This window comes from Harpegnathos saltator, unplaced genomic scaffold, assembly GCF_003227715.2.
Source record: "Harpegnathos saltator strain DR-91 unplaced genomic scaffold, Hsal_v8.6 scaffold457, whole genome shotgun sequence".
Lineage (NCBI taxonomy): Eukaryota > Metazoa > Arthropoda > Insecta > Hymenoptera > Formicidae > Harpegnathos > Harpegnathos saltator.
Window position 1 is genome coordinate 146911 of NW_020230269.1, and position 9672 is coordinate 156582.

At 33.8% G+C, this 9672-nt stretch overlaps 1 protein-coding gene across 1 annotated transcript; it reads right to left on the bottom strand.

Moving 5' to 3' along the window:
* Positions 1-2830, bottom strand: LOC112589296 (uncharacterized). Its single transcript, XM_025301920.1, has 2 exons — positions 2063-2830; positions 1-1686 (listed from the first exon to the last, which is right to left on the bottom strand). Exon 2 carries the CDS (start codon positions 1683-1685, stop codon positions 990-992), a length of 696 nt encoding a protein of 231 aa, XP_025157705.1. The 5' UTR covers position 1686; positions 2063-2830; the 3' UTR covers positions 1-989.
* Positions 2831-9672: the final 6842 nt, after the last annotated feature.

Consider the following 9672-nt stretch of genomic DNA (forward strand, 5'->3'; position numbering starts at 1 on the left):
AACACGTTATTATATATATTTCACAATAGTAATAAACAAATCAATACAGTATTTGCATATAAACGAAAAATAAATGTTACATTTATGGCACATATTCGTTGCAAAGGTGGTGATCATGGAAAAAATGTGTGATACAAAGTGATTTTTTGCACCAAGAGCAAATAATTATGACAGTTTCGCCACAAACACCGCATTTTATTTTAGAATCATTTTGGAAACTCAACCGGTGTTTCGAATTCGCCTGGCCTACTCTGTAAATATCCACTTTTAATCCACGCATATTTAAATAAATTGTGAAACCTGGATGACGAGAATTGATGGTGCGTTAATGACTGCAGTTTTTAAATATTGTTTCTAACATGAAGATCAATTGCGGTCTAATAGCATTTCAATATCAGAAAAATGTTTAATAAAATTTTTCCATAATCGAAAGCCATATACATCTAATGGTTGTATTTTTCCCGTTGTACCGGCCGGAATGGTTAGGAAAACAATATCTGATGTAAAATCCAATCTAGTTTCCTGAATTACATTGGGACAATGTCCATTCCATGAATCTAATAATAATACGGATTGCCCGACATTCGGATGGCCCGACATTCGGAAAAAATATTTCTCTCAACCAGGTTTTCATATAATCTGATGTCATTTTACCTGATTACCGGAAGCCATTACAAAAATATTAGGAGCATTGAATAAATTTTCCTGTACTCGCGGACCGAACGTTCCTGTTGGTTTTTTTAATACAATTAACAGAGGCGACAATAATCTACCATCAGCGGAAATAGTTGGCTGTATGGTATAACTATGCGTGGTTGCTGATACAGATTACACTACGGATTCTATTTTCTTTGTACCTTTTTGTGCTAAGGTACGACCGGTGTGAAGTTCTAATTGGAACCCACTCTGATTTGAATTGTAGATATTTTCCACCCCGTATCGATCAATATAATATTTGACATTTGTAATAAATGTATCGCATTTATTTTCTAACTCTGGTTTGGATAACAAGGATTTTTCATGACAAATTTGGTTATTTTCCTAGACACAATATTATGTTTCTTTTTGAATCTTTGTACCCAGCTAGGTGATGCTATGAATCCAGGCATATTTTCCTCTTCTTGTGCTCCATTAGCCCATCGAACAATGTTAATATCATGAATAATGACTCCTTTTTCAAGTGCTTCAGCGAAACGGTTTAATGTATATTCAGAAATTGCTTTTAATTTTTCATTTCTGCTACCACCTGCATTGATATAGTCCTCCCATCGTCGTAATTGTCGAATTGATGTAACTTTTTTGTACCTTCGTCTAACTCCTTCAATCGTTCTTGGTCTTATTTTACCGCTCTTCCAGAATTCCACAGCTTTCCTTTTATAATCACTTGATATTTCTGCTTCAACATCAATACAAATAACTTCTTCTGGAAGATAATCCTCATCTTCATCATGCTCCAACAAATCAACTCTTTTCGCCTGTAGGGTCTCATTTGTATCATAGAAATCAAGTGTTTTCTCCTCTTCCAGAATGTTCATTTTATTTTCCATGTCTGTGAGCATATTTACAATCTTCTCTTTCACTTCCATTTCTTCCGAAGTTAGTAGAACCGGAGTTTGTAGAAGGTTACGAGCAGTGAATGTTGCATATAGCAACAGTATAACATTCCATGGGTCAAATAGAATCATTCTACAAAATATTAAAATTTAACTATTGTTTAACCCTTTAGCTACGGCGGTTCGGTCCGTCGTAGCGCCGCCACTGAACTGGACCCCGCGCCAAAAGTGTACACATTGCGCGTGGACAGTTTATCTTGGAAGAAAAGGGACTTTTCTTTAAAACAATATACTCATAACTTCTACATAAAAGATATAAACTTATTTAATGAATATAAAGAGTCTGATTAACAATTGAAAATAGTGAAAGAATAATATACAGTGATTAATAATTTAATTCAGTATGATATGTTTTGAAACATGGAAACACACACACAAACCCAACATCACATTCCTGGCATTGATAACGAGATTCTCGTCTCTTATCGTTTTTCGTACACACAACACACCTTCGTGATCTATTTTTTCCTGTAGCTTCATAAAGTGAAGGAAAATGTCTTCCGTTGAGTCTTGATGAGTGATTATTTCCGGGTGTAATAGGATGATGGGTTGTTTTTTCTAATATTTCTTTAAAATTCTAGTAATTTCAGTTGAAATTTTGCAGTTGATATTGTTTTGCTGGTTTTCAATTTATATAGACAATATGAATTCCATAAACACATATCAATCATATGGAAGAAATCGTCGAAATGGTCACATCGTGCATGCCGGATATATCCAGCGTTCATCTTCGGGGAGTTATTATTTGGATGCCAGATATATCCGGCGTTCGTCCCCGGAAGGCTATTATGTGGATGCTGGATACATCCGGCGTTAGGAGCGAAAGGGTTAATGCTGCTTCGGTCTTCCGTATATTATAATATTAATAACTCCACAAAGTGTATAATAATTTAAATAATATAAATATGAAGAGTGACAAGCGTAAGACAATAATACAATACAATAAATATTTACATAATTTCACAAAATTATAGTGTATAACACACTTCTTTACACTATGAACTCATGAAATGAACTGCCCGTTTTCAAATATTACAGACATTTTTATAGTCTGCATAGTGCGCAATATGATTAGATGAGCCAATTATAGTGCGCATGACGTTCACATGAGTCTGTTTCATGCAAAATGAAAACAAAATTTATTTATAGAAGTAAAGTATAAATAAATTGTTTTTGATGCACTGCGACACAGTTGACTTTGCTTTGTATACACGGCATTATAAATGCTCAGAAATAAATATACAACTTATAATTATATATAATTTATAATTATATATAATTATATATAAAATATGTTCGCATATTATTATACATAAAGATATAAAATTATATATAAATTGTCATATAATTACACATATTTATATATAAGATGATATAATTTATGTATGAGATTATATATAACCATATATAATTATGTCAAATTAAATATTATTTTATTTAATTATATTTAAACAATTTCCCGAATGATAGGGAAACTTTGGGCATAATGAGACCACGAGGCATAATGGAGTATGGTCAAAAACTTTTTACGGAGATGCTGTCATGCAATTAAACGTTTTGCCATTATTACTGTTAAATATCTCTTATCACATACCATTATTAATTGTCATATTATTTTTAGTTGAAAGATGCTACAAATTGTTTAACCCGTTTCGGACGAAAACGCCACTCTCGGTATACCGCTCTTTGGCGGCTCATAACTAATACTATTTATGTCTGAAAAATTCGAGAGGTACATATTTTTATAGTTTAAGATGTGCCCTTTCTGATAGTGTCCATAAAATTTCTCCAAAAAATTGTTAATTATGGAAAAAACAGTTTAAAACAAAAAAACATGATTTTTTCGCACTTTTTTTTTTTAAATCGAATTTTCTAAGGGTTTCCTGTCTGCAATGACCCTAGAACCCCACTAAACGGTGGAATAAACGTTTAAACTTTAATAATATGTGGTTTGGAGATCGATTTTACTCCTTAATGTATTCAAAATGGCGCCTAAACTGCAAAATTTTCGTGAAAACATTCATGAATTTTTTATTGAAAAATGATGTATTTTTACGAAAAATTGTCAAGAATAAAAAGTTCTTAAAATCACTCAAAAAATGCATTCGAATTTTTTGAAAATATTTCGAGCAATTTTTTTGATTTTGTAAATAGTCAATTTTTGCAAAATTGAAAAAATTGCTCAAAAAATTCCGAAAAAATTTGGGTGCATTCTTTGGCTAATTATAATAACTTTTTATTCTTCACCATTTTTCTCATTAGTGCATTATTTTCAAGAAAAAAACTTCCAAATGTCAAAGTAGTATCGGATCATGAAAAGGTGTGATATATTCGCACATCTATCGTCAATCCGCCGCAAACAAAGTGTACATTGCGTTAAAATTTTAGAAAGATTTGCGTGATGGTTTTTGAGATAATTAATTTCGTGTTTATATACACGAGCTCTTATGGGTGGGACAAGAAATTCCGCAGTAAATCCATCGCATCTTATCAAATGATAAGAAACGAAAAAAAAAATAAACATACGATAATTAAAGTGAAAAATTTTTCTTTTCATTTCCAAACATTAAAAAACTCACTTACAGCACTGTCTTTTAAGTATTTGATAGAATAGACAATGAAACGACTTTTATTAGCCAGCAGCATTATAATTTATCACTTGTACCAAAACTGTAGCAGGCGAAAATCATTAGAATCATTTTATTCTACGTGATCAACTTACTATTCAGTTTTTCGACATTTTAATTTAGACTATAAAATAATATAGCTTTTTGAAATAGTAGAAACAATTTTTTAAGTTTGTATCGCGCAACTGGTCCCGTGTACATAGTAGGTGAACCCAGTGATCCCACGTATGGTCCGTTTGGTAGCACGCCGTAGCCGTAGGAGGGGTAACGCATACAAGCGCGCGTCGCGTACGTGAGCGCGAGAGGCGTCGGAGTCCGACTTTTTCTCTTGAAAATAATGCACTAATGAGAAAAATGGTGAAGAATAAAAAGTTATTATAATTAGCCAAAGAATGCACCCAAATTTTTTCGGAATTTTTTGAGCAATTTTTTCAATTTTGCAAAAATTGACTATTTACAAAATCAAAAAAATTGCTCAAAATATTTTCAAAAAATTCGAGTGCATTTTTTGAGTGATTTTAAGAACTTTTTATTCTTGACAATTTTTCGTAAAAATATATCATTTTTCAATAAAAAATTCATGAATGTTTTCACGAAAATTTTGCAGTTTAGGCGCCATTTTGAATACATTAAGGAGTAAAATCGATCTCCAAACCACATATTATTAAAGTTTAAACGTTTATTCCACCGTTTAGTGGGATTCTAGGGTCATTGCAGACAGGAAACCCTTTGAAAATTCGATTTAAAAAAAAAAGTGCGAAAAAATCATGTTTTTTTGTTTTAAACTGTTTTTTCCATAATTAACAATTTTTTGGATAAATTTTATGGGCACTATCAGAAAGGGCACATCTTAAACTATAAAAATATGTACCTCTCGAATTTTTCAGACACAAATAGTATTGGTTAAGAGCCACTCTGTACCGAGAGTGGCGTTTTCGTCCGAAACGGGTTAATGCGTTTGCTACGTTCTCCGCATCTCTGTTACAATTTGCTACGTATATTTATACAAGTTAAACTATGACAAAATTCTTTTTTCGTTTTCATATGAACATTAACGTTATTAAACCATCTTTTCTCGTCATTTTAATCAAATTCCTGCATAAACACCGATTATTTCTAACGTTTTATATTACATAATTTAAACTTACACATGTCTGGGCATAATGAGATTATACCATTATGTTCTTAAAACATTAAGTTATATTATTTCTGATCGTATACTTGTTTTATTTTATATAATGAATTATATATATATTTTATTGAATATATAATGAATACGAAATATAAAAGCTGGACGCTAGCCAGCTGAAAGCTGGACGCTACCCAACTGAAAGCTGAAAGTTGGACGCCAGCCAGCTGAAAGCTAGAAGCTTGGCGTTTCAAATTTTAGGGGATAATTTTTTTGTTAGCAATTTATTTCTGTCAAATTAATGACCGAATACGTTTTCATACGTATTAATTCAATAATTTTATTAATATTATATAAAACATTTTTTAGTTTAGTTATACGCGCTTTACAATTGTCGTTAAAATTTTACAAGCCACTAATTGTATATATAATTGTCAATCATAAATTTGATAATATTAGGTTGGGGAAAAAGAAATCCATTATTTTTTCGTTTATTTCAAGGCTTTATTTAACATAGTTAGGATTGTTCGATTTTGGTCAAATAAGCACTGTTTTGTTCTACAATTTGTCGCCATTTTAAAGATAATTTTATGATCCCTTTTTCATAGAAGCCCTGGTCCTTATTTGCAAAAAACTCGACTAAGCGATTTTCACAGTCTTCTCTTGAGGTCAATTTCTTATCATCAAGGAAGTTTTGCAATGACAAAAGCAGATGGTAATCGCTTGGTGTCAGGTCCGAACTATAAGGTGGATGCATCAAAACTTCCCAACCAAGCTCCCGGAATTTTTGATGAGTCACTATAGACGTATGTGGCCTGGCATTGTCCTGATGAAAAACAATTCCTCTCCTATTGACCAATTCTGGCCGCTTCTGGTCGATCGCTAGCTTCAAACGGTCCAATTGTTGACAATAGAGGTCCGAATTTAGTGTTTGGCCATATAAAAGCAGCTCATGGTGGATGATTCCTTTATAGTCCTACCAAACACTCAGCAAAACCTTTCTGGCCGTTAATCCTGGTTTGGCCACCGTTTGAGCCGTTTCGCTGCGCTTTGACCACGATCATTTTCGCACAATTGTCATATGCAATACATTTCTCATCCCCAGTCACCATCCGTTTCAGAAATGGCTCGATTTCGTTCCGTTTGGTCAAGGCTTCGCAGATTGAAATTCGGTCCATCATGTTTTTTTGCGTCAATTCGTGTGGCACCCAAACATGGAGCTTTTTTGAATCCAGCTTTATGCAAATGGTTTAAAACTGTTTTGTGGTCGATCTTCAGCTCCTGGGCGATACTACGACTGCTAACATGCCGGTCTACTTCGATCATTTCCATAATTTTATTGACATTTTCGACGGGCCTGCCTATGCGAGATGCATCTTTAACATCAAAATTACCGGAACGGAATCGACGAAACCAAAATTGCACGTGATTGGCTGTGACAGTATCGGGACCATAAACACCATTCACAATTTCAGCCGCCTGGCTTGCATTTTCGCCTTTATCAGCAAAATTGTAAAATATACCGAATTTTCTCTTCGTTGACGTACATCTTTTACGTGCTGTAACTCACAGCTTAATCGACAAATCACAAAACCGTTAAAGAATTTTTTTTAGTACGTAGAATGTCACTTTTCCAACGAGTATAAATATTAACCTATGCGATTAATATATCACGTGATATATATTACTAAAGCAATATAGTGGAAAAATAATGGATTTCTTTTTCCCCAACCTAATATATTATTAAATTATATTATGCGCTAAATAGGTGAAATCATATTTGACAACATTTAAGCGATAATATAAAATTCATTCACACACATACATAATAATATCTTACAATAAACATATTAGTATATCTAGTTAATATTTTTTTAATTTTGTGTTATATTATCAAGATATTCAATGCACTTCATGCATAACGCGCTTGCCCTTTTTTATTCACTTTGACTTTTCTGTAAAATTGCAGTATAAACATAAATTTCACAAATACGTGATTCAGGAAACAAACGAGAATAAAAAGACAATTGAGCTAGTATGCTGTTAATCGTGCGTCAATTATTTACTTTTAATAATCATAGTTAAAATCTACAAATATCCATACGTATGTTCCAGTCGTAATTTTTCGACTTTTTTCGATAGTAAAATATAAAAATTATAATTCGTGATATTTGTGTGATAGTTCATTCGGAAATCGCGGAGATATTAGGAGTACAAATAAGTTTCCGCCGTTTGACAAAAGATAGCCCCACAGGAGGTTATGTTGAAATTGTCAGATGTAAAACATAATATCGTAAGTTTGGATATCTGGTAACAACATAACCTTGAAGTATTAATAACTCCGTATCAGCAATCATAATTTTTTTCGTGCGAAAATGTTAAGTTTTATGCCGAATAAGCGTCATTTGCGGGAACTTTTGATTTACTTCTTTAATTTGAAGAAATCTGCAGCTGAGGCGCATCGATTGCTTGTAGAAGCATATGGTGAGACTGCTTTAAGTGAGAGAAGTTGTCGTGAATGGTTTCAAAAGTTTAAAAACGGTAAGTTTGACGTGGAAGACAAAGAACGTAGTGGAAGGCCGAAAGTGTACGAAGACACGGAATTGAAAGCATTATTGGAGGAAGATTCGTGCCAAATGCAAGAAGAACTTGTACTTACATTAGAAGTCTCAACAAGCAATTTCACATCGTTTAAAATCGTTGGGAATGATTCAAAAACAAGGAAATTGGGTTCCATATGAACTGAAGCCGAGAGAACGCCGATTTTGCACGTGTGAAATGCTGCTTGCCAGGCATAAATGAAAGGGTTTCTTGCATCGTATAGTTACTGGTGATGAAAAATGGATCCATTACGATAACCCAAAGAAGGGAAAATCATGGGGATCACCTGGCCATGCTTCAACATCGACAGCCAAACCGAATATTCATGGAAAAATCTCATGCTGTGTATTTGGTGGGATCAGCTTGGTGTCGTGTATTATGAGTTGTTCAAACCGAGCGAAACCATTACTGGAGCTCTCTACCGAACACAATTAATGAGATTGAGCCGAGCACTCAAGGAAAAATGCGCCCATTACTACTTCAGACACGACAAAATTATTCTCCTACATGACAACGCTCGGCCACATGTTGCAAAACCGGTCAAACCCTATTTGGAAACACTTAATTGGGAAGTCCTACCCCATCCACCGTATTCACCAGACATTGCCCCTTCCGATTATCACTTGTTCCGGTCGATGGCACATGGCCTGTCTAAGCAGCGCTTTACATCATATAAAGATATTAAAAATTGGGTCGATTCGTGGATAACCTCAAAAGATGAAGAGTTCTTCCGACGTGGTATCCGAATGCTGCCAGAAAGATGGGAAAAAGTAGTGGCTAGTGATGGACAATACTTTGAATAAAACATAATGTACCGTTCTTTAACAATAAATTCCTAATTTTTGATAGAAAACGGCGAAAACTTATTTGTACTCCTAATAACATATTTTATAATTGTATACTATATACACTACTATATACACTATATTGCGGTATCGTGCATATATGTAAGTTTGTGTTATTCGGAACTTGTCTGTGTAGAATCCTTATTTGTAACAATGAAGGATTTATAAAATATTCCGTCAGCGAATCCGGTCAACGAAAGTTGAGTGCTTTCATGATTAGATAAACGTTACTCACCAACAGTAAACGCCGAAGCCCCACTATTTGCAAGTATTATGTGTGAAAAGTCAAAACCCTATAGCGCCCAATGGCCTCGATAACAAACGTGATTCACCTGTAGATTAAACAAAAATAAAGAGCAACGCAGATTCGCCAAGAAAAACAACTTCAACAAAGTAATCGTTCACCAACTGAATCAAACACAGACAATCACAATGAAATCAAGCACGTGGTTCAATAATAAACAATAACCATTACTAAGTCCGATAAAAGATATAATAAACATTAACTATTATTGGCGTGCGTCCACGTTTAAAAATTAAGGACGAGTGACGAGTACCAGACGGCAGAAAGACTTAAAATATATCTCGAAAACTCTGTTGTAAACAAGATGGTATGCAATGCATTCACCGTATAGTCCAGACATAGCACCCTCTGACTATCACTTGTTCCGATATCTGCAGAACTCTCTCAATGGAATTAAACTGGTTTCAAAAGAAGCGTGTGAAAACCACTTGATTCAGTTTTTCAACCAGAAACTACAGAAGTTCTTCACCGATGGCATCATGGCTCTACCCGAAAAATGGCGAAACATTGTCGATAATAATGGAGCATATTTGGTTTAAATCAATTCATTTTC

Excerpts from the sequence above, each read along its gene's own strand:
- LOC112589296 (XM_025301920.1), bottom strand. The coding sequence starts at position 1,685 with ATGATTCTATTTGACCCATGGAATGTTATACTGTTGCTATATGCAACA.